Raw genomic sequence first — 27,484 nt, 5'->3', positions numbered from 1 at the left:
AGATGCATGGAACTGGCGGAGTCACAAATAGACTGACTGCAGCAGTGCATGCTAGCAATTCGGTTATGATTCACTCATTCTTAGATTCCACTTCAGGTCGTTTATCAAGACAGGAACTCTAATGAAGGCCAATGAAGGATATTTTCACAACACCATCTTGTGAGTAAATGGAGCGAGAATGTCGTCTAGCACAAACGTCCCAGAACAAAGACGACAAAAGATGTCGCCAGTACAAAGCAATGAGACCGAGAACCTCGGATGGCAAAAAGGCCTTCGTCAAAAGACTACAAGCTCTCAAATCGATTTTTCCACGGGATGAGAAGCAGCGTTGAATCATCGGCGTCATGTTATAACAAAGGATGGGATCTGGCTGCGTCTCCCAGTCGATGACCCAGTCATTCCACAAGTATACACATAGACACCATAAGTGTTTCTAAGATTTGCCTCTTCTTTCACAAGCCATTTCCCCCGATAATACCATTTAATCGCTTCGATTGATATTTTCATACTCAAACTGAAGTTCAATCAATGTCTGCACAGTCATCATCAGAGGTACCGGTCAACACAGCAAGCGCCAATGCACCGTCTCGAGATGATTCCCAGTTCAGGGCTCGGTATCAAGTGAGCTGTGGCATCTTCATAAGACATACTTGGTGCAGCGGGAAGAGCGTGTCGGTCCGACAGACGTTTTATTCTACAATTCCAAGCAGGATGAATGGTCAGGGCTCTTCGAAGCAAAGATCTCGTTCCCATCGCAAGGGGACGAAGCAGATATTGTTGGGGCGGTGGAGGGCTTTCAGAGATCAATGAAAGAACGATGTGTAAGTAATCACTGAACCACATGTGTTTTACCCCTCCTTTCCTACTTCTCCCTTCCTCGTGGCGAAACCTGAGCTTCTTCCTGTAAGACTTTGTGATGACTGATTGTTTGCATCGTGCATTCCAGCCCGGTTGCACCAGTGGGACGCCCCTAGTAGAAGAATCCATTAAGACTCGATTAACTTACACTTCCAATACGCTTGTTGTCTCCTGCATCAAAGGTCATCATTACACCGCCAAAGGGCCGTTTACATATGAAGATCCGCCCCACAATCTGTCAATGGAAGATGTGGTCGAAAGCCAGCGATGGCCGTGCCCAAAATGTGTAGAGGAGACCCCTTTCTTTGTGCTTTCTCCCTCTTCGGCAGATTCGGTTAACCCTTCTGCATCCCAGCTGGATATTTTAGATCTAGACCCTCAAACCCCCGGACGCGGACCTTCCTCACCTAGAGCGTCCTCTGCAAGGAGAATCTGGGATAGGCTTAGAAGAAGAGAATAGACATCCTAAATTATTAGGTACGGTACAGCTGCGTGTGGTGATTGCCTCCTGCTCGAAAATTACATGCTCCGCGGTTCACAGGCTGAGGTCTTTTCGTTCTACGTGTGCATTCAGGATGTCTATGTAATCCCTCATGATAGTAGCATTTAAGAAATGTCTGATACGGCGCTTGATGCCAGTCAGTCATGTTTATATGCATCGATGCGGCTCAGGGAGAAGATACAATCGTAGCATTTCACCGATATTCGCGAAGAAGGCGTTCTGTGCTCTCTTCGTTTTAAAAACGTTAGAAGATGAACAAAGCATTGCATGGATGAATGGATAAGGACAATTTCCTTCGACAGCCAGTGGAGCAGATGAGCGTATGAACGGCCAAAAAGTCCAGATCCGAAGCCTTCGTTTCCTTGCAACAAAGATCGAAAGGATCCCACAAATCATTAGACGATCTTCTATACTTCTTGATAGAAACTACTACGTTTCTAAGTAGAAGCCTTGACCACCCTTTATAGTCTACACTGTCAAATTTATCATCGGTACGAAGGCAACAGTCCTTTCTAATGTCGATTTATTCTCCATGACGAGATTTTCAGTGTTGATATGGTGGATGAGCGTGCTTTGAAGTGCCTATAAAACCTCTCTGATATAGGGCAATGATCATTTCCTCTCCTGTTCAACTTATTCCATGATCCCCTTTCTCTAAATCGGCCTTGTACGCTATACTTTCACACAACTTATCGCTCGCCAAGCAAACATGTCTGAGCCTTGCATCCCTGGCCGTTCTTATTACGAAGGTACTCCGTCAGTGAATTGTGTCACCAGCTCCAATCGTAAACATACTCATTACGCCGAATCAGTGATTGATGTCGAGGTGGGGAGATACGGCTTAGACATCTGTAGGCCGACAACATTCACTGTGGAGAATCCCCGCAGTTGAACGATCATGTGGTCTCCGAGAGGTCGTAGACCTAGCAAGCATCACTAGAGCAGTCACACTCCGATCTCTGGACGAACGATGTGTGGAGTATTTCAGTCCATGTTCCACTATACAGGGTAGTTGGTCATAGTCTGATGTGGACGCATACAGATAACATGCAGAACACACCCCGGAAGTCTCATAGAAGCGACAGGCGGTCCAATTGATACCAGACTCTCGTGTAAGAATGGTGCAACAAAGTGTGCCGGATGTTCGGTAATTGAACGAACACCGTCTTCAGCCAAATCCCGTGATGCCACCCCCAAGAGTTATGTTACCATGGTGGCTTCGATGCATTGACAAAGTTGTTTCAACTCGAGGGCCCGGACAGTCATAGAAGACCTCATATATCGGGATCCAACGCCTGGATCTGGCATAGCACCAGAAACAGCTCCCGACTGGATTGAAGATTGGGGGCGCTCTCAAACACTGGAGGACGCCTGACTGAACACGTACTTGATATACATTCCCCGAGACATATGTACATAGATCTTTCAGCGGTATTCGAACCGTTATGCTACCTCTTTGACCGCACCTGACTGTACCTTTTGCCAAATGGCGGATTGAACGTCTCTTCCATCTGTGAAACAGGTCAGACTAATTACGATAAGCCTGTATACCCCAAATTTTTCTTGTAATATTGGGTCAAAATTCACAATGTGGACGATGTTTCTCAAAAAGGAGAGCAAGAAGGGCGTAACACTTTCAAACGAGATTCGTCCAGACTTCCTTGAATGCTCCTTTTTGTTTTCGTGTTTTCCTTATCCTTCGGGGCCCAGGTGAGCCTGAGTCATAGCCTCCACTATTGACTACAGTAAACACGATAGTAGGCGTGATGAATAGAAAGTGCTGTCTCCCTTCTTGGCGGTCTTCGATCCTAACGTCACCCCTGGCATATTATCGACTGTATCAACGTCTTGTCCTTTGTCTGTGACTCCACTCATGCCTTCCTAATCATCATCGACCCTGTTAAGAGCGTAGCATATTGAGGCTTCTCCGTCTCTTGACCTAAGCCTGGACAGTACTCTGTGTTCATGTCCATGAAAGGTTGTCTCTTTAAAAAGGATGAAGCACTGATACCTCGTCACAGGCCTTCTCACTCCCGGTAAGAGCGTATCATGGCATTGGTGGACAACGGTTCAGGTTTTCCTATTAAAGCCCTCCCTCCCGACCTGGAATCACAGCCAGTTCCTTCTCAACAATCACTACCATCATTTCTTGTACAGCTTGACATTTTCCTGAACGATCTCTCTCTTCGAAAAATCATGTCTGAGAGCGAAATTGTTGCTCGTGATCCTTCCCGGTTCGTCGAAGATACACCCTCGGGCGAGTTTGGATTCATTGCCAGTTGTACACACCAACACGGAAATCCACCGGTGCCCTTTGAACTGAGGATTGAATCCACCATTCCCTGGACAGAGGTGGACTCCGAGTTCGATTTTGACGATTTTGGATTCAGACGGGTTGAGGAAACATGCGTGAGCAAAAATCGTTTTGTTGATTCATAATTAGTCATGTCTAACACTAACATGACAATCGCACAGGCCATATGTCGGTCTGTACCGGGTTCTCTCGTCGAATCTGAGAATCGTAGGGTGTCCGTTGTATTCACAAGTCACAATTCAGTCATGGAATGCCAAAGCTGCCACCGCCTACAACGAGCTCCAACACATGCCAACTCAACAGGACGAGGGCCGATGTCTTATCAAACACTTGTTAATTCCCATCGATGGACTTGTTTGGGTTGTGGAAATCTCAGCCGCATGGGTGTCATATCCGATATGGTCTACCAGGAACCGCAGCCTGGCTCTATGTTAAGGCCAGCCAGGGCTCTTGATTGGTCTGCAAGGGATACACTTGTGTCAAGACAATAACGATGAAGCATACTGCACAACATGGACTTCAATCAGAAAGCGCCTGCCTGTCATTATTACTTCATTCATTGTGATCCTAAGATAAGTTCTCCTCGTCATCTATATTTCACATACATGTCCATATGCAGCTGTTGGATTCGCACAATTTGAACTCATGCCATAAATCTATGCTGGTGATTCGTATTCGTGGCTACAAACCTGCCACAGTCAGCTCACAATGCCTCATGCTCCCGTCCAAACATGTGAGTTTAGCGATTGTAAGGTATCAATTGTATGAGCATACAGTATAAGCCTTCACGGCAACATAGAAAGAGTGCTTACACCCGAGTCATAGTCATACGTATTATCAGCTACATACGTTCAAGATTTCTGAACTCATGATAAACACCCAGAAGAGAAAAATCCATATCATGATCTTCCTTACTAGATACATCTCCTTCACACAATTTCAACTGTCTCGATTCAGAAGGTGTATACTACTATCTCCAGTTGCAAGTATTTCCTTACAATTTCAGCCTTAAGTCAAGGTGTGTGTGGCTTTCCGATTGTTGTTACCATGAGAAGCATTTTCGATTTGGATATCTTCAACTGCTTCCTTTTCATCTTCAACTCTGTGAACAGCTTCTTTACCTTGAACACCATACTCGGCAGCTTCGTCTATCGCACGGCTTGTCTCAGCAAGTGTCTTCTTCCATATTTCGGGAGGAGAGGATGCGTTACTCACCTCTCACCACTGTGTGCTTGAACTTTCTAGCTGGGACTCTATTCGCGAACAAGATTTCAAGTTCTGTGAATGATCTGCCACTCGTTTCTGGAAGTCTGAAAAATGCCCAAAGCATGCAAACTGCATTACAGCCCAGCCAGAAGAATCTGTATCGTCATGTCGGACTGGTCAGTTCAACCAAATTGTATATTTGGTGACTCGGTTTAACGCACCCGGATTTGGCTTTAAGATTCCATCCATCCGCAGCTACCATACGAGTATTGAGCTGTTGCCCAATAATAGCACAAACCACATATGTGAATCTCCCCATCACGATAGCTCTACTTCTCAATCTTGATGCTGGCAATTCACCAACAATGGTATAACACACTGGACCAAGGGAAAAATGAAAGATCAGATTGATCATAATCATGAATCCGCCAGTGGCTTTCAGACTTGCTGTTGTAGGTGTAATACAACCCAGAATGCCAATAGGTAGAAGACAAGCTGCTTCGGTAATCAAACCGGAAAGGTAAATGGGTCTTCGTCCGAAATACCCCAAGAAGATCCATGAGCTACAGGATTAGATCATTAGCCGTGTTTATTGAGAGCACGCGAGGGAACATTCTACTCACAGACCAACGCCAACGATACCCATGGCATGAAGGACGAGATTCATATTGAACGCTTCTTTGGTACTCATACCTGCTTGTTTGAGGCTACAAAATCCAGTTATCAGCTTTTGATAATCACTATAAGAAACTGATGACTGACAACTCAACAGTCAAGCCAGTTATCATATTTCCATTCCAAACTTGAACCAACCAAGTACCGATCATCTACAGAATGGTTTCGATATTAGCTTGAGAATGCGCTCGCAAGGGAAAATGATAATTTACAATCTCGGTACGTCTCAAAGGAGCACCTTTTCTGAATAGCTCAGTCCATGATCCGTTCTTAGCTTCTAATTTTTCCATAGCATCTGTATGTCTCATATAGGCAATATAACCTTCGGCTTCATTTTCCGCATAGAACCCTTTCTTGGCCGTTCGAAGTAGAGTTGCTTTGGCATCGTCGAATCTTCCTTTTCGGACCAACCACCAAGCGCTCTCAGGTGCAAAGAAACATCCTAACGCAAGGGGGACAGGCCAAACCCATTGTAAAGCAAATGGTATCTTCCATGCTAGATCACCTTTGAGATGTAAGGCTCCTTTCAGTACGCCGGAAGCAAGGAAGCCTCCCTAATAGAGACGACCAGCCTTTAGTCTAGGATCTTTGTGAAATCTGGGAGCAGATATAACTCACGCCACCCCAGCCGACAGAGGCGAAAGCAGCCAAGTAACCTCGAAGTTTGATAGGGCAGATTTCAGCTGCGTAGGCGGTAGCGAGTGTTTCTGAAGAAAATTCGTATGAATCAAAGTCAGCCTGGCCTTTCTAGAGCAATTGCGGTCACTTAATCGCTACATCATCACTTACGGAACATTCCCCAAGGAATGCCCATGGCGAGCTCTGCGCCGACAAGCATATTGATGTTGACAGAAAAAACGGCCAAGAAAATAGAGGCTGTCATAGCTGCCATACCCCAAATATAAGTCTTCTTTGACCCATATCTCTCTTGACATACACCGGTGATGACCAGCCCAATCAATTGACCGACTTTACCAAGATTTAACAGAGCGCCTTGATATGAAGCTGGAATGACCAGTTTGCCTTTATGGAGTTTACCAAAAGTAGCTTGAAATTGAGGCATTCCATAGAAAGTACTGATCTAATCGACAGGTAGATAGGCTCGCCCAGATGAGCGTCGAGCCGACTGCCATAGATCGCAGATAGCAGATTGAAATGTACTCACTAATCCGGTGTCGTAACCTTCCATGAATAAAGCACAGCTCAAGAACAAACTCCACATTCCTGCACCCCAATGATTTCTCCAAGCTTGAGAGAAAGTCTCTTGCTTCTGTCTAGCAACTACTTCGTGTCCTATTCGAATTAATTCAGGATCAACACCTTCTACAGTAGCCCGAAGCTGTTCATCAGTAAGTCCAATGACATTCTGTTCTTTCTTGGATAAAGTAGCTCCTCTCATGTTGGCTGAATCAACGTCGTTGAGTGGTCTAGGGTGTGGTCAAATTGGCCTGGGACGGATTGATACGATAAGAACCCAAAGATCCGCAATACTTATACCCCACACCGTAACCCCATGGGCCAACTAGTGCCAAGAAGAGTGTCCCACCGGACGAACGGTATTTTCTCGGGCCATATAACATACTTGCACCGACTGAATCACAAGATAGGAGACTTCATCAAAGACAGAATCCAGATATCCACTTATGCCAAGCCAAGGACACTGATGGAAGATGCTTCATTTGCCGAATATGTTTGTCTATCAAGTTTAAGCTTGAATTGCCTTATCGAAACCCGAATTTCCCTCATTTATCGTGGCGTTTCCTTGGCAGGGCGACAATCTCATCCGCAATAATAAACGCTTGTTAAAGTTCTTTGAGCTGTTGAAATGCTACTAGAAGTACAGTATCCACCTGTGTTATACCATGAGATCATCCTCATTTGACACTGTACGTGAGAGAGCTAATCTGTGTTTTTGAGCGAGAAGAGCGAGATTTTTCCGATAGTTCCGACATGACTCGTGACTCTCGACTACTTATGGCTTTGAGAGAAATCCGTGGATACCTGCATACACGTCCCATAATCGTCTTTCATGAAATATGCGAGTCCCCACTGGCCGCTAATGCTTCGATCAATGCGAAAAAAACATCAGTTGGGGCCCACGGGGCATCTTTGTGCATACCGAGGATGAGGTGTTCGGACTGATATTATCCCTATATCCATCTATCCCGATCAGTCATCGGTCTGTTTGCCAAGGGGAGATCATTTCCAAAAGATCTCGTCAGGAATCGCCTTTCACGCTAGTTGTTCATTCTCAGACATAGAGGAATGATTCCCACAATTTTCATGGCTTTATTGTGAACAGGTTCACAACCATTCTACACGAAACCATCAAGTATAATTAGCTGATTTCAAGACAACCCTCACTCCTCCTCGTCATCATCCTCTTCATCCTCGTCTTCATCAAAGTCATCACTGCCACTATCCAGCTCCGGTAGTGCTTCATCATCTTCATCTTGGAGCATGATGACATCCTCCGTGTTCCCTTCCTTCTCTACTGTTTTAGTGGTTGTCTTCGAAAATGAGATGAACGACTCAACTGCCGCTACAGGTGAAGTAGGCTCCGCGAGGGGGACGACTGGTGCCGGTTGACCACCCACAGGAGGTGCATTTGAAGAATCATCGGGAGTCGATATCGTCGGGATAAGAGGCTGAGAGAGCTTTTCTATCGTCTGTGTTGTGGAGGTTGATTGGACCACGTTCACAGGCAAAGTGGATGCTGTGGCCGAACCAGTTGCAGAACTTGCATCTACCGTTGAGTGCTGATTTACCGTCTGCGTTCCACGTACATTGTTGCTGCTGAGCTGGCTATTTGGCTGTTTCATGACCACGTCATTGCCATCTTCGTCCTCATCATTCTCCAAATGGTCATTATCCTCGTCCTGTCCAAATCCCATAGCTATCCTTTCTTTCCGCTCTTCTTCACCTTCTTTGACAAAGAAGTGTAACTGTGATAAAGGAGGCATCGGTCTCATTAGTGGTGGCAAGGAAGGGTGTAGAATTGGAGCTATTATCTCGCTTCGATGATCCTGAATACCAAATCAGTTAATTTTTTTCCATGAATAACACGTCAATGGTGAAATCAACTTACCAGTACGGAGATGATAAGGCTCTTCCACCCTCTGGCGGTACCACCTTCGCCCTCCGTCATAAGTACTGCTTTCTCAAGAACATCATGCAGAGTATCTCGTATTTGTGCAGAAGAAGCTGAAGAAGTGAAGATCCCGCTCAAGGACGACAGGGAAAGGTAGAGAGATAGGTGAAGTCGGATAGAGAATGTGAGTAAAGACGGCGAAAAAAGCGGTGTTGCGTGAAGTAAGGGTGTCACTGAAAGGTCAATGGAAAATGTCATTAGCTCAAGCATCAGAACCAAAAACGATTGTGGATTTAATGGAAGAATGTCTCACATTTTAAGGCATGAACAATTATTTCCCCTTCTCTTTGCCCTATGGACTTTCCTTCCCTTCCCTCTAATCCACCGACCAAGCCGTCTTCAGCTCCACGAGCCCTCTTCTTCCCTCTTTTACCACCGCCAACTTGTGCGGATGAGGAATCATTGGATCTCGATTTGTTTTCTAATAACGGTTGAAGCTTTGTCAAGCATAATCGGAGTAACCTAGTGGGGAATTCAACAGGGACTATCGCCGGAGGATATAAAGTTAAAAAGAGATTATGGAATTTAAGTAGTTGTATTTGGGTATCACTGTATTCTCCCATGGAACATTTAGATCTATATCATTCGTTATCGATGTCATTTAGCACTCACACCATGGTACTCGGGACTCGCTCTGCCAACCAGACGGTATGATCCAGTATACTTCCCAGATGAGGGAATAGGTGATCGCCACATCTAAGACACCACGATCATTAACTATAATTCTTGCTTGTGCATTCAGTTGTATGACTCACGCGATAGCAACACTTCCGATGAGCTGCACTCCTACTGTCCAGATCCTTGGAAGACATGCAAGTAACGCAGCATGGTGTTGTGGAGAGATGTACGACACGGTCTACCGGAATCAGATCAGCCCACAGTGTATCTCAAGACTCTGGAACTGTAGGCGACTTACTGGGGTGTCTAGCGTCAGGGAAACACATCTCAAACCTGCAGAGACTATCTGAGCCATGGGAACAGGTACTGGTCGAGCAGTAGGAAATCTATCATTGAGTCAGCAGTGTTCATATCACTCTACGTAAAAGAGAACATACCTTAACAGCGCAAGAATGGCTTCAGAAAAACCTTCTATCCAATCTAACGCAACTGGCAGCCTACTCATCGGATCAATGGGTAATTCAGGCAAGGCAGAAGATGCAGTAGGAGGTTGCGCTTTTACCGGTTCTAAAATAGCGCAGGTATTCGGTATCAGCTCGGACATTGACTGAGCTTGAATTTGACAACATACCTTCTTCCCAGGCGTCAACTGTAATAGCACTCATTGCTCTTCCAAAACCTCCTAAATCTTCTTTGATTTCGATGCCCCATGACTGAGGGGATTGGGCTTTGCCAGCTGTGACATGTAGGCTAGCTATCAAATCTGACGCCAATCGACGAATCTCACTAGGTGTAGAAGGGTAAGGTCGAGATGGAGTAGGTATTTGAAGAACGAGATTGTAAAGTGAGGGCTTGAGTGTAGGTAGAAGAGGTCTGAAAGCTGCTGGGGAATGTAGAAGAAGTACACGAAGGGTCGAGAGAAGATCGAGCTAATCGAAAAACAGGTCAGTGGTCTAAACGAGAGCTCCAGTGATTTGAGCAATGTACTTACAACGATATCCCACTCAGGATGGCTGTCAATTAGACATCTTTCAAACAACTTGCCTAGAGAAACGGATATTTTTCCCATCACAGGAAGTACAACTTCTCGCTCGAAAGAGGGATATTGAGAACTTGAGGTTACTATTGTTGTCAGTAAAGACAAGTATGACGGTGTGTTCGTGACAGGGCTTGAGGGAGCCTGATGAAAGAGAAGATTGTATGAACATCAGCTCGGCCTGACACACTGATGGACTTTTGATGCTTACAGCGATATATCCAAGACAGGTTCCGACCCATCCTTTCCCGAAACTAGTCATAACATAACCTTCCTCATCCATGCTCACTACCTCTCGAGCGATATCACATGCTGCTCTTCTTTCTGGATTGTCCTCCCGTGAGAGTAGAGTAGAGTTCAGTCGATTGAGTAGTTTGTGAAGGGTCGATTGAGGCAGTGAAGAAGGGTTGGAGAATGGTTTATGCGATTCGAGGAGAGGAAGAAAAGAGGCATGAGAGAAGGATAGGGAATTTAGCAGCGAGAGGAGCGCAGATGACATCTTGAGAGGTCTATCTCTGCTTTGCGTTGAGCCGAATGATGAAACACGAATTTGAGCTCCACTGTTGATTGAGCTTTCAACGCAGTAAGACCAGTTTTATTTTGGGATATGGACCAGGAATTCAACTTTTGGGAAATACCAGAAATAATCCTCGAGACGGGTGCATGTCACGTGATTCATGTTGATTTGGGAAAGTTGGGATCATCCGTGGGAGAGTTGTACTTTGATTGGTGTGTGATTGCCGGTGTACAGACATTTGATCCAAACCTTGTTTGTTTTGACAACCTATTTGTACGACTACAATCCGACATGTCCAATATTCATTTCACATCTCTTCCTCATGAATAATCGCCACCCCGCCTCATCTGCTCTTTATCTGTCCCACAACTCATAGTGAGCAGCGCGTTGAGCGACGACTGTTGGAGACGTGTAGCAGATACCGTTATTTGACTACTTTCACGTAAACAGATCTTCAGGGGTTTTGTTGTTTTACCAACCCGCCGTTTCAAGTGAGTGATTTACTCTTCCGTAACATGACACAACGCCTACAAATATACCTCACCATCATCACTTCACGTCCTCATCGTGTAGCCTGCATATTGCTGACACTTCCTCTTGCCTCTTGTCTCTTTCTCCCATTCTCTCGCTTCTAGCTTTAACGACCCCTGATATACCATATTGTACGAGACGCAGCATACCATGATGCCTAAACCTACCTCATCCTCTTCCGCTTTCCCACATGCACCTTCCAGTTCCAACACTCTTGCCCCGTCCAAGTTTGATTCATCCATCTCTCCTTCTTCACCCCGACAACTACCCAAACTTCGGTCAATGTTCACTGCAACTCAGTCAAGTTGGAAGCCCACTGGTCAGAAACGTCACAGAGATGCGGAGAATCGCGAAGATCCGGGAGAGACAAGAGAGGTCAAGAGACCAATCATCAAACTCAAGGTCAAAAAATGTATCTCTCAAACACAACCTGAACCTAAGAAAGAGGTTCCTGTGTCTATTCCTTTCCTCTCCGATACTTCATCGTGTCCAATGGAAGTTGAAACAAGACCTTCCACACCGAGTTCAGAATCACCAATAGCTAAGCGACCTAGATCGCACTCAAATTCTTCGATCGTGGGCTTATTATTCGATGAAAGGGATTCCGTATCTTCATCGCCTATTGATAAGCCCGGTTCTCCTTCAGCCTCACCACCCGTTGTTCTCAAGATACCTCACCCACCACACGTATCCTCGCCTCTCGCATCAGCACCAGTTTTCAACGTCCCGTTGGAGCTTCCACCAAATTTTCGTCCTTTCAATAAAGCCATTTCCGATCCAACCTCTGCACGAGAAATAGACTTGGCTCCTTCTCCAGGTCAGCTGGAAAGTAATCCCAAGATTCAACTTGCTAGAACGCGACAGAAGATGTTCCTGGCTGAGGTAGAAGCTTTGGGCACAGAAATGAACAACGTTTTCAAGCTGGGTTATGGTAGAGGGATGGGTAGAGCTGTCTCTGGTGGATTGAGAGGTCCAAGTAGGTTGAGAAGTGGAACGAAGGATGAGAAACGCCATGACGAGAGAATGGATATCGATGAGTAGTGTGAGTTTTGCCAATCTGGCCCCGACAACGGAACGAGATAGCTAAGTCGACGGACTGCAGATCCACCAATCAACTATACGACATGCTCGTCATTTGGGACTCATCATATATTTATATACCCGTTTTCACTTAGCATCCAATCAACAATCACGATCATATCACGACACTCTACCCGCCAATCACGCTTCACTTTGACAAATCATTATCATTCTTCTCTGGGTTAACGACATTTCATCGAAAATCGATCATTCTTGCAACATCTTTTCATCTGTTCAATCTCACCCCCATTCACTTTCCAGTATGACATACTTCGCTTCCAGTCACCACGGCCCGACTCCAAATTTTGAAGCCGCGTCCTGATTGACCACTGTCCGACTCACAATTTGCATTTCTTGCTTCTGCATCCATAACGTTGTATTCCTCATTGAAAGAGTTTTCTGTTTCACTCATTGCATTACTACCCCATTATTACGTTTTATGTTTATATAATTCTAACTGAACCAACATCTTTGTACGCTTGAGTTTGTAGTGTCATGTCACATCATATTGGCGCGTCTCCTACCTTCTCGTATTGCAACAGTCACTTGAGTATACAGATAGCAGTATTCTTGATCCCCAGGAGCAGGACTGAATTCATCATCATTGACCGACTCGATTGATTCCGGTTATTCCGGAGTGACATGTTCCCCCGGTTATGTGAATTCGCCCGAGGTTTAGTGAGGAATTGACTGTTTGACTAGTCAAGTATAAATGGTCAAGATATGGGAAGTACTCTCATTTTGTGGTTGGGTTATTCACGTCTATACCTTAGAGTTCTTTTGAATTCATATAAGCCATTCTCACCAACCTCCAAGACTAATTAAACATCATGTCACGACAAATTACTTTACACCACCTGAACGCTTCTAGATCTGACAGGATTTGTAAGTTATTGCTTCAACTCTTCAATTCTATTCCATCATCTTGATCTCGAGATCCCGTTCTCGTCTTGATATTGGAATGGTGCGACGTTCCATGAAAACACCGCTGATGTGATTATGTGTATTTAGTCTGGGTTTTAGAAGAATTACAACTGCCTTATTCAGTAGTTGTACATTTTAGATTACCTACAAGGTCCGCTCCACCTTCTTTACTGAAAATATCACCAACTGGTAAAGCACCGGCATTGACGATTGATAATACTCAAACAATAACGGAATCAGCTTATATCATTCACAAGCTATTAACATTACCTGAAATCAAAGAAAAGTCTCACAAAGGAGAGATAGATGTTGAGGTTGACGAAACGGACGATAATGTGTTTTGGAGTCATTTCTCCGAAGGAAGCATGATGAATTTATTCCAAGCTTCCGCGATCGTTCAAGCCACAGGTCAAGCTTGGTTGAATGGTGCTGCGGGCGAGTTGAGTGAAGAAGGTAAAAATGTTATTGGGAAATATACAGGTTTCGTAGCTGTAAGTGCAACATTTGATTTCGAATTTTGCGCCATTTACCTGGTCTTGTGATTCCGAGATTTTCTGCTAAAACAGCGGTGCATAAATGGGAGCTGACGAATATGATGTATATCATCATGATTGTCAAAAAATATAGAAACAGTACCTAGGTCCTCAAATGCAAGGTACCATCGATCTTGTAAGTCAATTGTCTCCTTGTCTCCCGTCAAGCTTCCTGCTCTGATCTGCTGAATGGGATAGGCCGAATCTTTCATTAGTAAAAGTAAAGGTGGTTGGTTCTCAGGTACTGAGAAGCCTGGACAAGGAGATGTGAGTTTTTGCTTGTACTTCCCCTCTTCTCTTTGGGTAGCTTCGGATCATTACCCCGCATAGCATACCATACGGCTAATAAAGTGATGATCATTCATAGTTCATGATGTTCTTCGCTATCAATTCTCTCATAGCTGGAACTAGAGCTGCAGCGGGTTTCAATATCGGTTCCGGCTTGAAAGGGTGGTATGAGCGAGTTATGTCTAGGTGAGTAGGTGATCACCGGCATCACTTTCCCTTTGCTCCCTTTCTGGTCTTCAATATTTCTTTCATTCGCATGATCGAGTTTCAAACACTCTCATACCAAATACTCTTATGTAAAAGTCGCTCTGTCATTCCATCTTGATACGTGACGAGAGAGTGAGATTGTATGCAATGAGGACACTAACTCAATCTTATTCAACAGGCCAGCCGCTCAGAAAGCTCAACAAAGACTTAAAGATGAGGAGGAGAACGCGAAATCAAAGATCTAAAAGCATAATACCTGGGGGACGAGGGCTATCTTCAAGAAAAGGTATCCACGAATGGGAGTAGATAAGCAAAAACAAAAGAATGCAAATGATATTGGATTGACATGATTGGACTTTAGCCGGTGTCCAATCCATCGTCCACCCAAAAGGAGACTTTCTTTCTCCTCTCATTTAGTCTGCTTTGTCAGACGGAGTGTATCTGTCCCCTCAGATCGTTCTGTCTCCTGTCTTGATATCTTCTCATAAGCAAGCTTCCCCCTTTAACCCTCTTTCGTTTTCTGTTTTCTGGGTGGAGGGGAGAACAAAGTTCATCTCGGTCTCCGGTTAAACTGTCTACGCTCCACTTTTTAATGAGATTATCAGTTTAACAGATGACGCATATAAATGATCAACAATTTCAACCGGAGGTGATTTATTCGTTATTGTTAACCCTTCTGTAGTAGTTTGGATTGACATTTGATCTCCTCCAGCAGAGCATGCTACTCTGGCGCTGGCGAAGACGCTGCATGTAATCTCGAAGCATGTGGACCGGCTCTTATCAAACAAAAGGAAGGAAGTACGCGCACCTGGACGTCAACAACTCGACAAAAGCTTTTCTATCGTCCTTGAAAATACATAGAATCTAGAGAGATTGACCATGTCTTCATCCCCGATACCACCACGAATATCCTCGTCATTATCATCCAGCAATCGCACTCAAACATCCAATCGAGATGAGTGCCTCTCACCAAGCAATAACACTCCGTCCAGTGAGAACGTTGGTTCTTCTTCGCAACCACATTTCTTGGACGGTAAGTCGATACTGTTTCAAATCATGTTCGTGTCAATCACTTGTGCAACACAATTGATTGCTCAAGGTCAATTCGGGATGCTCATTATACCGTTGAACGACCTTGGCCCTTGGCTTGGAACGGATAACGCGGGTGAAATGAGCTGGATGGCTGCTAGTTATGGGTGAGCAACGCATTTCACCACTTCCTTTCTTCTCTATAATCACTAATGAACATAAAAAAATGGCTAACGCCTGGGAGCTTTATAGACTGACATTGGGTATAACGGTCGTTATCAGTGGTAGGGTAGGAGATATGTTGTGAGTGGTACAGTGAATCATATTTTGATTATCTGCTCATGTTGAAGATCCTCTTTGTCTAGTGGCCCAAAATTAGTCTGGTCGATAGGATGTATGTTCGTCATCACGTCAAATATAGGTTCAGGATTTTGTAAATCACCTATACCATTTGATATAACGAGGGCTTTAGCAGGTATAGGTTCTGCTTTATCATGTGAGTGGGCTATCCCATTCCCGATCCAGACTCCATACTCTATATTCTATACTCGATAAAATTTCCCACTAAACTCTCTCACACGGCGGAATTGACGATTCGGCTTGTCTGACATCCCATTATTTCCTTGGATAGTACCGAACGCACTTGCGATTTTGGGAAGGACCTATCCACCTGGAAAAATGAGGAACATAGTTTTCGCGATACTCGGAGCTTTGGCTCCTGCCGGTTTCCTCATTGCAGGTACGATGGCTGCTATTTTTACTGTTCTAGTAGATGTTAGATGGATATGGTGGTTCACGTGAGTTATCATTACTCTATGCAATGGGAAATGATCAGCTTACCATACTTTATTGCTAATATTTCGATTCCTGATTTTATGAATAGAGCAATATTCACATTTGTATTTCTAATTAGTGGATTATTGATCTTACCATCTGATCAACATACCTCATCTAAATCTTCATCCACATCTTCATCCCTATCTAATCAATCACGTCAATTCGATTATATTGGGACTATTTTATTGATATTAGCAATGGGATTATTCAATTTCGTTTGGAACCAATCTTCTTTAGTTGGCTGGGAAAAACCTTACGTATATATTTTACTGATCATTTCAATAATCTCATTTATATTATTTTTCATATGGGAAAAAAGGATTGGTAAGAAAGCTTTGATACCAATAGAAGTTTTAGATAAACAGAATTTATTGGTTTATTTGACTTTATGGCTTGGCTGGATGAGTTTCGGTAGTTTCTTATTATACACTATGCTCTTGTGAGTGATAAAAACCTAAAACACTTCCAGTTGGGATGCGATGATTTCGATTCGCGCTGACGATGTTATACTAATAGTATATATAACATAAGAGGGCATCATAATGCTTTGACCATAGCAGCTCAATTCACTCCTTTAGCACCGGGAGGTAAGCTCTTCCAAACTCTCTTGACTCAAATTTCACTTATCTGGGACACTGACATATTCGTGATTGGTTTGATTTGAGTAGGAATCGCCGCTGCTCTACTTGTTCCATTATTGATACATCGATTTGCGGGACATCATATATTCTTAATAGCTATGATTGCATTTTTCATCGGTGATTTGTTCGCTGCTTTGGCACCTAAAGATCAGATGTATTGGGGTTTGACTTTTTGGAGTATGATAGTGGTTGTTTTTGGTCCTGGTGAGTTACAATTGTATCCCATAGGAACGTTTCCTGATGTTGTATATCGCGTATATCGCAAGAGTACAGCTAACCAGATATCTGTAATAACAATAGATCTCAGTTTCAGTACTGGTCAATTAATAGTCAGTAATTCAGTAGAACATGAATTTCAAGGTATAGCAGCTGGTATAGTCAGTATGATAACGAACTATTCGTGAGTGTAGTCCATGATCACTAAAGCTTAGCAGATTCTGGATTGACAACTTTCATAGTCTATCCATCGGATTAGGATTAGCAGGTACGATAGAGAGATATGTTCGAGGTTCAGGTGAATCACAAGATGATTTGTTGAGAGGATATAGAGCAGCGTTATGGTTATCGACTGGATTAGCTGGATTAGCAGTCGTCGTAGTAGCTGCATTTGTTAGGATGCCTAAACAGCTTCACGGGCATGAAGACCGAAAAAGTAAAGAGAAGAGAGTGGAAGAAGGTGAAGCGTAGTTAGATAGGTTTTATCGAGAACGAGCATTCGTATCTTCAGACCTCAGTTCGATTAGATCCAAGGTTTGCTTGTTTTACTGTTGTATATGTGTTCCTGCGTTATTAGTGATTATTCTTACGAATCTAATACGATTTTCACGCCTAAGACCTTGTCATTGCCATTATGGTGAATCATCATTGGAATTGGTTTGCATCCCTTTATCACTCAAAAAGCCACCTCTCATGATCCTTCTATTTTTCTCATTTAATGCCTTTTTTTTCTGATCTAGGCATTTAATTATTGAGACGGGTTTTATACAGGTGGGGTACCAGGAGTTGTTTCCTTAGCGGGAGGCACGACGTAGTTCTGAGAAAGTAGTATTTCAAGTAAGCAATGAGATAGATTGATCAAGTGTGGGGATTAGATGAATATGTAAACTTACTTGTTCACCACCTTGTCCATTCTCCCAAAGTTGGTATCGGCTAAACCAGATAACAATGATTTAGTACTATACTCCCTTTGAAATGTAACATTTCCCCCAAATATCATCCTTGATATCATCGTCACCACAATCCCAAACTTATCGATAACGAGATTCCAAGATAACTTTGCTCTCGATCAAATGATCAAAGGAATCCCTCCATTCTTTCTTTTTTTCACGTTTCTTTGCACAAAGATGTCCTCTTTTCCATACATTGATCCATCATGAATTCGCCGAAATGTCTACCAAGACAATTTTTTGGCTTCACTTGATCTCCTGTCGAAGTAAAACATCCGATATCTCACAGCGCCTTTCTATTTTCTGCGTTGCTCCCTTCCCGTCGATCGTCATATACGAGTGACTATCCTTCTTCCTTTTCCGCCTGCAGATTCCACACCACTACCTCGAGACTTGATACCCCGTGGCCCACAACTCCAATGACTCCAATAACTCCCAAAATTCCAACAGGCCCATATTCGAGACCCCGATCAACCCAACCAGGAGATCTGACGTAATACTCACACTCCAATAGCGGCTCTTTTCTCAGCTGCGACTCTATCAGTCTCTGTCAAAGCTTGTCTAAGTGCTCTAGAAGCGACTTGGGTGTATTTGTTCCATCTGTTCATTAACGTATGTCGGGCATTTTCCAGGTGTTAGACATCAGGCATAGATATATAATTCCGATTATATGGAGTGTGGGTGTTGATCATGTATGGGTATTGGGAAGTTTCATAGGTCGAGGATCAGGCGATGGACACATTCAAGATTGAAGGAAGAATAACAATTTGGAGGTTAGTCTCGTATAATTAACATCCCAACGAAAGAAACCATTCCTCTTTTCTGACATATAACCCATTTCTCATAGGGGGATTCGCAAACTCACGACATAAATTCTCTCCAAGTGGAAGACATCTTGACTCAATCTAGTTTTTGCTTGTTGATTTCAGGAGATGTTGTTGAATCTGACAGGAATAATGATATACAACGATTTCAAGTAAAGATGTAACCCAAACTCAACCACACTCGGCCGGGGGGGAAGGGATGCGTTTAAAAGGGATGGAATGGGATTTCTCCGAATAATACCGATAGTGTGGCACTAATGCATTTATCCTTTTGAGAGCAGCATAAGAAGCCATGTATATGCACTATAACACCCCGTACTATGCCTTTCGTAAAAGAAACATTCATTCATAGCTATACATGTGTATATGGTCATTATGGAAAATTATTATAAATTCGTATTCCTTATCACACTGATTCTTTGCTTCTGGTCATTTGGTCTACGATTGGAGGTTGACTCCACTTGTAGATTGTGACGGACCCGCAATTCCACTCAACGACGATGAAGGGTTATCCAGAGCTCTTGAAGAACTATTCGTTCTTGCTCTATTTCGACTATGGAAATAAGTGGACTGATATGCCACCACAACGTTCATTAGCAAATCATCATTGCAAGCGAAAGGCACTCTGAGATACTCACGGGTGACTCGGGTTCCTCTTCATTCTCATCATCATCGTCCTCATCGCCCCAAACGTTATTCTCAGGCAGATCAATAACACCAGTTCCGGGACCGAACGATATCTTCTTTTTTAAACCTGCAGAATTGGCTTCTGATGGTGAGGGTGTAGGATCTCTCCATGGATTGAGGTTTTCCGTTGTTCCACTTCCTGCACCATGAGGAGAACCCGCTTTCAGACTTGTTGATGATTTAGAAGGTTTGAGTGAGTGACCTGTGGTCCATCCATCAGGTATACCAGTTGTCGAAGATGATGATGATCCGTTTCTACCGTTTTCCCCTTGTTGACTTGCATTCTCGTGATTCCCTCCTGCTTCTCTCTTGAGTTTTTTGGTCATTTTTCGACGTAAGCTTAAAACAACACTTCTCTTTCCTCCCTCTTTAGCTCCGTCACCGAATTTGACTTTGGCAGGTAACCATGGAGTTGGTAATAACCCACTCAAAGCAGGATGGGCATATCTTCTACGACCTGTGTTTAGGACGCCAAAGTAGAAATTGTTCATTGGCGGTTGAGAGTAGTCCGTTCGTCTGTCACTGGGAGCGACATAAAGCGTTTCGTCGTTGACGGCGTATCGTCGATGGTTCAAATTACTGCAACACGACATCAGCAGACATCGACCGGTCGTTCAGAGTGCTGACTTACCTTTGACTCCTACTGACAGCGCCTTCTTCTCCTACACCCGCCACACCAGTAGGTTCCTCTCCTCTCTTTACCTCACAGACACTGCTCAATGCGAGGAATTGGCTCAACGGTCCAAAATCTCTATACATAGTCCAGCTCCACCATAGGGTATACAGAATAAGGGGTACCATGACACCCGATGCCCAGAAGAATTGACGAAGTGAAAAAAGACCAGTCATGAAGAGCTGGAAGAGAATCAGTGCCCAGAGTGTACGGGCAAAAGTGATTCTCCAAGCTTCACCATTAGATTCGTAAGGTTTAAAGTAGACTAGGGTGACGACAGCGATTAGTGCAAGTGTTAGTTGTGTGGAATGGGCAAGCTCACTAAAAAGCAATTTGTACTTGTATACGAGATCTGACCCTCTTGTTAGCGCAATAAACAGAATCAGGCTGCGATAAACTCACAAGCTACCCCAAAGTATATAGCACCAAATACTAGAATGAGAGGGCTCATTACGCTGTAAACAAGTGTAATCGTAAATACCAATAAAGCTTGAGGGTATACCCATCCGTAATTCAGCATGGGAGGTGCGTTCGCCTCGGCGTAATCTATTATTCCAATTAGTTGCTCGTTTCAACTGGACAATAAATGAGACTGACCTCTAGGGGTTTTGGTAAATAGTGCACGGGAGTATCCCAACGAGAGCATGGGTCCCATATTCAACAGCTGAAGGGGCATCAAACCAAGCGCTGCCAGGACATGAGGTCTGATTAACTCAGGTATATCAAACGAAAGGAGATTTGACCGCACCTTGTAACATAATATATGAAACCATAAAATTTCTGACGTTGGCTCCCTGCAGGGCACTAGCTAGTTTTTGTGGGATCTGCTATATATCAGTATTTCGAATCTCGAATGACTCAGTGGAAACTCACCTTCATCGGACTATCGACGAAGTCCCTTACGATGGCTATGTAGGTTGTAGTAAGAAGGAAGACGAATAGGACTGAAATCAACAGGAACAGGTGGTATCTAATGATAATAATAATGTTAATGGGTGATGACAATGTCTACAGTGTGTACTTACTTTTTCAACAGAGAGTACTCCGTTGCACTCCTACTCTTGAAACCTTGCATGTAACTCAACCCTAGGATTGCGGTCAACATGAGTTCTCTTCGTTGTCGAGACAATTGCCTAAACTCAAACTCACACTCCAAAAAGAAAGGTAATATTCCATTGAATATAGTTAGAGCCACTAGCGGCAAAGAGTTCTGGACTAATGCAGCTAGACGAGGGGAAGAATTGATGACTTTGGCTAACCATGGCATGATTTTCTTGATCTCCTGGTAGGAGAGTAACGTTGCGAATGAGGAGACAGGGACTATCAAGACATTAGCTACCGATGCTGACTTATAAACTCAGAGTTGACTCACCAAACCAGAAAAGGAAGAACAGTCCTGTTATTCCCATGATAAAGAAATCCCTGATCTTGGCTTCTCTATCTGTCATCGATACTTTGCTCCATACAACGTCTCGGGGTTCAGGTGCCAGTTCAGTAGTTACTGCCGAATGATAAGGATAATGTACCACTTGACATGCAGTTTGCTATATATCATCACATCACAGATCAGCTATATCCACTCGAAATCAACATGGTGACACGCGAAGTTGACTTACAGCATCTTTGGCGTCTTCGAAGGTGACGAAAGCAGCATGGGTCGCTTCAAATCTCCCTTTTTTCCTCAACTCTTTCACTTCTTCATCAGCTTGTTGAAATTCTTTCTCCCAAAATTCAATAGAATCGACTTTATTGCCGAACCAACGAGGTCTGAAGGTAGGTCTAGGGCGAGTGGTATGTATATGAACGTGAGCATGTGATTCTCCATCTTCAGCTTCAGACTGTGATCCTGCAAGAGCGACGGGAGTTGATGATCCGTTTGATGGTATTTGATTTGACGAAGTAGTCAAAGCATTTCCTTCGTGAGTTTCCTCGTCATCATCTAATTCAGGTATAAGCCTAGCTTCTGTAGGCTGAGGTGAAGTACTGAGATTTCCAGCAAGAGAAGGTTTGATATAAACATTGGCGTCATATCCTTTGATTGCCTTTCCAGCTGGATTTCCTACCCAATCAACCCAAGCTGCTTCCAGTTTCAATAGAGCTATCGTTCTTTTCTCCAGTACTTTTCGAACGGGTTCGACTTCCCTACATACACTAACACTTTCAACCATCCAACCGCAATTTTCGAAATAGTCTGCTAGCGCACGATCGCCTCTGAGATGTCTGGGTAGATTCGATACTAGCACTGTTCTGGAGGATATAGAATGGATCAAGTGAAGTCCGAATGATTGACGAGAAATGACGAAACGGTGAAAGTTATTATGGAAGAAAGAGAGGCATAAGCCGGTGAAGAGATATGTGAAGATTAAGTGAATGGTGGACGAGGTTGTCGGATCGAGGAGCACATCGTAGAAGCTGGGTCTAGTTATGGGTGTTGATCCATTGATGAGTATGTAATGGGTATACGTGGAGGATTTCGATGATAAGGTGTCTGTATTGTTTTCAGAAGGATCAGGAGCAGAATCGGTAGATCCATGACGCTGAATTGGTTGAGTGGTATAAGCATTTTACTCTGATGCAAGAATGAAATTCAAAAATCTCTGTCCAACATCACTTACAAACAAATTTAGAGGTATCAATACCATAGTAGCTAAGAAAGCCGATAAACTGAATAGAAGAAACGCCATTCGAAAGAAGTTGAGTAACTATTCGAACCATAAGATGATATCTCCTTTTTTGATGTATTAAGGGAAAGGGTGACTTACAACTGCAGCATCCAATCCTACAGTTTGAAGTACAGTAAATTCTGAAGTTCTAAGAGTAGGTATTATCCATCCGAAAAATCGTGATTTCCCAGATGCGGATTGTGGATCGGGTGAATGAGCAGGTGTCGGTGAGAAGTCTGCATCAAGTGGAATATTCATTGGATCAGCTGTATCCTCATGCTGACCGATTCATCGACATCCTCAGCGTCTTCTTCAAGGTTCCTCTCACCTTTAAGCTTTGTTCTTCCCATATAAACTACATCCCAACTAGTCCTTAAGAAGCAAAAAGCGAAGAAGCTTGTCAGACCAATAGCTAACGACAACGTGAGCTGGGTTGAAAACCAAGGACCTATTGGAGTGTCAATTACAGCTACAATGTCGTTCAATCATTACATTTCAAGAGAGGCGTGAACTGACCTTCGAATTTTTCTATCAACGAAGAAGAGACAAGCTATTCGTCAGCTCTTGTCATGTATTGTAGGAATTGAAGATCAGATTGGTGTGAGTACTTTGAGTAAGCGGCGAAAGAGTGAAGATCTTGCACTGTACTCACGAGTAGGACCACTCCCTGGTGGTAAAGGACTTGGATCCTTTGATCCATCTCCATCATCCGATTGCAGCAGAATCGTCCCTAACCAAGCCAAAGAAGACATCTTGTTGGATATCGCCATTCAAGTATTTGTGTTTTCACCCTTTCAGAAGCGAGATATATCGATCGAGGTTGAGGTATATATGTATTCTGTTGATGGATTTTCAAGACTGACAACGAGTCACTTGAAGTACAAGTCCTGCCTATGTAGAAGATGAATGCTGATAAAGGTGAAGATTAGATCGATCCATTGTGCCAATTCCAAAAGAATGTGACTTTATATATTTTGACATGACCACATGTGCAGCATCGTGCGAGCAAGTTGAGCCCCACATGACAGAAAACAATATATATACTTAGGAGAGCGGTTACGGCTTTTTAGCTGATTAGCGGAATCAAATCCAGCTTGACTGCATATCCAAACTCATATCATCGAGATGCATGTATATCATCAAGCTCGCTTCACTCTACACTTCACTGTCCGTTCCAGATCGTTACAGAAGAAGGAAAACGAAGGAACAATCCGAGCGCAGAATTGTCTGACTCATCTGAAGGGAAATGGAGGGAGAACAAGAATGGGGGTATCTAATCGTTGTAGGGAGAATGCAGGTTTATCATAAAAAAGGGAACATAAGAGACTAATATTGGGTGTTTCCTCTCTCAGTCGGAGGGTTCGTTATCACGGTTCTTCTTCATCATCTGTCAATAAAGTCCTTCGATCGGTACTTTGCGTCTCAATCTCTCTCCTCTCGCCTTGCATCACGCTTAACAAGTATCCTTGAGTCTGTTCTTGGGGAAAGTTTGGCCTTTACAAATAGTCAGTATTGTGAACTGACAGATCTGCGAAATTACACTCACCAGCTGCAGCCCATGTTGTGAGATTGGCGTTGTTGTAGGCTGTTGCATGTTTTGTGATGTAATCTGCCGTAGGGTAGTCTGATAATTATAATAATCGTTAGTGAGGATCATCACAGTGATCGTGATCCTGGATCGTTCCGCTACTTACCTGAAGGATCACAACCGACGGTACCGGTGTCAGTTCTCTGATACACTCGGATCCAATCGATTCGAACATAATTTGGCCAGATCAAATTGTCAAAGTCAACAGCTTGGAAATTGTTTGACATTCCAAAGTTGAAGACTAAAGCCATTGGTTCTTCGGGAATAATTCTCCTTCCTACCTCAACTCGAGAATTGGCGGCAACGGCATCGGCATACATTGTCCAACTTGGTGTACCGTCACTGTACCAAGCGATGTAGCCGTCTTCTCTTTTGTCGGGGAAAGCTTGCCATTCTACAGCAAATGTGGTGAATTGTCCGTTGGTTCCAGATTGACTGTAGTAGATATCTCTTGGGACTCGAGTAAGAGTTGACACAGCCTGTTGGTAACTACCACCTAAATAAGTATTCCAATAAGAAAGATCTGTATCGTACTGCTTGAACATGCCACTGGCGTTGTTAAATTGATAGTAATCGTCAAATGGAGCGACTTGGAAAGATTGGGAAACTTCTCCTCGTTGCTCTGATAAGATAATTTGGGCTTCGATCATATCGATTTCGGGGGCACCACGACCAACACCGACGTTTGGGCCAGGGTGATCTTCACCTGCACAAGTACAGGCTGAAAGTCGTTGACCTGGAAGATAAGAGAGGGGACCGCCACTGGCTCCGGTTGTGAGGGTAGCATCGGGACCGGTACCGTCTACAGTTGTTTGGTTGGCAAGAGTACCGATATCACAAGAATCGTAAGTATAACTAAAGGTAGGTCAGCCGAGTTACTCGCAAGTATCTGTTTCCGACTTACGGCCATAATCCTAATAAATCAAAATATCAGCGCCATTTTTTGGATCATATTCTAGATAGACTTACCTTCAGTGGTAGCACCGTAACCTGGTCGACCGAGATTACCCATAGTCCAGATACCAGGCCAGAATCCACCGACGGTTGTGGTACCGGGAAGACTTGCAGAAACTTCGATATATGCATTTTTGTTGAAACAGAGCTTGTTCCAAGATTGTAACATACCAGATTTGAAGTTGAGATCGTGAATGTTTTCCTGAGTCATGGTGAGAACAAGGTGGCCGTCGGCAGTGGTGGCAGCAGAAGGATCATACCATTCGAAATCACTGTGAGTCGTGTAAGGGAAGGTGGAAGCGGAGAAGGTAGATTGAAAGTTGTTAGCACCAGTCACAGTACGGATTGTTCACCCGTCTTGGCCGAAAATGTTTTGGCGAACTCACCCAGTTGCCCAATAGTGGAAATCGACACCTTGGAAGAAAGGATCATCACCGTCGTAGAAAGTTCTTCCGTCCTTGTTGAATTCATCTGAGAAAACAAGGTTCCATTCGTTTCCATCTGCACCCGTCTTTGTGTAAGCATCTGAAGGTGTGTCGGTATCGATAAGTTGAGGTAAACCTGTGATGGATGGGTATTGACCACTACCATTGATTCCACCTAAATTGTAACCAGATGTATTTGCTCCTGATGAATTACTATTACCGTAATACCAAGATAAAATTGGGAAACCAGCGAAAAGCATTACACCTCCTACAGCCAAAAACATGAGAGTTAAAGCGTTTGCCCACCCTCTCCATGATGTGATATCGAACGGTGTGCTCAGATCTTTCTTTTCTCCAGCTGTAAAAGTATGTAAATGATCATCTAGATCATCGTCATCTTCCATTGGTCCGGCGGCATATGCGCCTCTTGATAAGGCTGCATCTGATGAGGCAGATGGAGTGGTTGTGGGAGCGATATTAGCTGTTGGACCGAATCGATTTGCGGAAGAGAAAGACGCGTAAGACGCGGGGCTTGCGTTGTTGGGATTACCTCTGTGTGACATGTGAGATTGTTCGTATGATGCTAATGATGATTCAGAAAGGCGCTGGCTCATGCCAGGAGTTTGGGCAGACGCGAGTAAAGGTTCACGGCCAAAGGAAGGCGATTGATTGCCGTACTGCATTGAGAGTTGCGGTAGGTAATCCAATCAAAGGGGTTTTGTCTTTCGACGATCCGGATTCAAATGTTGATCCGGTACCGTATGAGAAGTGATATCGAGTTGTATTCCAGAGTCGTGTGATTGTTGATTGTTATCGGTGAGTAATAGAGGGAGAGGCGTTGATCAAAATTGATTAATCAGGAGTTAAGAAAGTTTCCAAGAGGTGGTCCGTGGTGACAAGTTGCCAAGAAGCCAAGAGTCCAGATATATATCGTTGGATAGAGGGGAGAGGGAGAATGATACAGGGAATGAGATAACAATCGACGATCAGCTGACGACTAGCCTATGGCTAAGATGTACGTGAAAGAGTAATAGAGGTCCAACTGCAGGATCAAAAGAAAGAAATGAGAGATGGATCTGGATGTAAATTCAATGATGAAAAATCAAAGTTCTGATAAAATAATAGAGAAGGAAGCTGTGTGATTTTTGACACGGCTGGTAGAAGGGGTGCCATGCAGCAGTGACATAGAAGAGTAATTGAATTGGAAAAGGAAGGGACGGGAGAATGGGAGAGGCGTGAGAGGAGAAGAGGAATCAATAGATTTCGTATCTCCCATTTCCTATTCCCGATTTTCAGGGTAAAAGACCAGAAATCACAGGTGACCAGCCAAAAAGTTTCTCCTGCTGCGATCAATTGTTTACGTATAACCTGGATTCACAGCTTTACATTTCATCCTGATTATACATCCCATTTGTAACATGGCTCAGTACACGTTAATGAACCCATCATCCAGATATCTCTGCACATGTACGTAGGAATGGAACTAGGAGCTATGACCAAGAACAAAGAGGAGGTATGCGATTTCTACTGACCTGGATCAACACGCGGTGACGTGAC

The 27,484-nt window shown here is 43.8% G+C and overlaps 8 protein-coding genes across 8 annotated transcripts; 3 read left to right on the top strand and 5 right to left on the bottom strand.

Annotated features, from left to right (window-relative positions):
• Nucleotides 1-4,682: 4,682 nt before the first annotated feature.
• IL334_001825 (uncharacterized protein) lies at nt 4,683-6,954 on the bottom strand (the record flags this gene model as incomplete). Its single annotated transcript, XM_062933578.1, has 9 exons — nt 4,683-4,822; nt 4,890-5,035; nt 5,102-5,443; nt 5,504-5,587; nt 5,643-5,707; nt 5,768-6,109; nt 6,174-6,262; nt 6,345-6,636; nt 6,721-6,954. The coding sequence occupies 9 exons, from the start codon at nt 6,952-6,954 to the stop codon at nt 4,683-4,685; spliced, it is 1,734 nt and encodes a 577-aa protein (XP_062789629.1).
• Nucleotides 6,955-7,915: 961 nt separating this feature from the next.
• Nucleotides 7,916-10,859, bottom strand: IL334_001824 (uncharacterized protein; the record flags this gene model as incomplete). Its single annotated transcript, XM_062933577.1, has 10 exons — nt 7,916-8,581; nt 8,644-8,879; nt 8,960-9,255; nt 9,319-9,402; nt 9,462-9,562; nt 9,623-9,710; nt 9,762-9,891; nt 9,956-10,253; nt 10,316-10,504; nt 10,572-10,859. The coding sequence occupies 10 exons, from the start codon at nt 10,857-10,859 to the stop codon at nt 7,916-7,918; spliced, it is 2,376 nt and encodes a 791-aa protein (XP_062789628.1).
• Nucleotides 10,860-11,561: 702 nt separating this feature from the next.
• On the top strand, nt 11,562-12,449 carry IL334_001823 (uncharacterized protein; the record flags this gene model as incomplete). Its single annotated transcript, XM_062933576.1, has 1 exon — nt 11,562-12,449. The coding sequence occupies one exon, from the start codon at nt 11,562-11,564 to the stop codon at nt 12,447-12,449; it is 888 nt and encodes a 295-aa protein (XP_062789627.1).
• An 869-nt stretch (nt 12,450-13,318) lies between these two features.
• On the top strand, nt 13,319-14,685 carry IL334_001822 (uncharacterized protein; the record flags this gene model as incomplete). Its single annotated transcript, XM_062933575.1, has 6 exons — nt 13,319-13,373; nt 13,500-13,903; nt 14,040-14,081; nt 14,144-14,212; nt 14,313-14,419; nt 14,619-14,685. 6 exons carry the CDS (start codon nt 13,319-13,321, stop codon nt 14,683-14,685), a joined length of 744 nt encoding a protein of 247 aa, XP_062789626.1.
• A 634-nt stretch (nt 14,686-15,319) lies between these two features.
• On the top strand, nt 15,320-17,634 carry IL334_001821 (uncharacterized protein; the record flags this gene model as incomplete). The annotated part of the gene is made up of 9 exons (XM_062933574.1): nt 15,320-15,636; nt 15,722-15,772; nt 15,835-15,965; nt 16,101-16,266; nt 16,353-16,745; nt 16,823-16,893; nt 16,975-17,151; nt 17,248-17,347; nt 17,406-17,634. 9 exons carry the CDS (start codon nt 15,320-15,322, stop codon nt 17,632-17,634), a joined length of 1,635 nt encoding a protein of 544 aa, XP_062789625.1.
• Nucleotides 17,635-17,926: 292 nt separating this feature from the next.
• Nucleotides 17,927-19,007, bottom strand: IL334_001820 (uncharacterized protein; the record flags this gene model as incomplete). The annotated part of the gene is made up of 4 exons (XM_062933573.1): nt 17,927-17,980; nt 18,057-18,096; nt 18,618-18,713; nt 18,979-19,007. 4 exons carry the CDS (start codon nt 19,005-19,007, stop codon nt 17,927-17,929), a joined length of 219 nt encoding a protein of 72 aa, XP_062789624.1.
• Nucleotides 19,008-19,375: 368 nt separating this feature from the next.
• IL334_001819 (uncharacterized protein) lies at nt 19,376-23,730 on the bottom strand (the record flags this gene model as incomplete). Its single annotated transcript, XM_062933572.1, has 17 exons — nt 19,376-19,507; nt 19,576-20,203; nt 20,256-20,562; nt 20,620-20,649; nt 20,700-20,843; nt 20,895-20,984; nt 21,046-21,121; nt 21,171-21,267; nt 21,323-21,383; nt 21,447-21,617; nt 21,670-21,841; nt 21,914-22,834; nt 22,913-22,999; nt 23,060-23,196; nt 23,289-23,408; nt 23,477-23,488; nt 23,613-23,730. The coding sequence occupies 17 exons, from the start codon at nt 23,728-23,730 to the stop codon at nt 19,376-19,378; spliced, it is 3,303 nt and encodes a 1,100-aa protein (XP_062789623.1).
• Nucleotides 23,731-24,413: 683 nt separating this feature from the next.
• On the bottom strand, nt 24,414-26,610 carry IL334_001818 (uncharacterized protein; the record flags this gene model as incomplete). Its single annotated transcript, XM_062933571.1, has 6 exons — nt 24,414-24,454; nt 24,507-24,584; nt 24,655-25,403; nt 25,453-25,462; nt 25,518-25,774; nt 25,889-26,610. 6 exons carry the CDS (start codon nt 26,608-26,610, stop codon nt 24,414-24,416), a joined length of 1,857 nt encoding a protein of 618 aa, XP_062789622.1.
• Between the last annotated feature and the right edge of the window lie 874 nt (nt 26,611-27,484).

The sequence above is a fragment of the Kwoniella shivajii genome, chromosome 2, assembly GCF_035658355.1.
Source record: "Kwoniella shivajii chromosome 2, complete sequence".
NCBI lineage: Eukaryota > Fungi > Basidiomycota > Tremellomycetes > Tremellales > Cryptococcaceae > Kwoniella > Kwoniella shivajii.
This window is presented reverse-complemented; position numbering and strand designations above follow the sequence as displayed.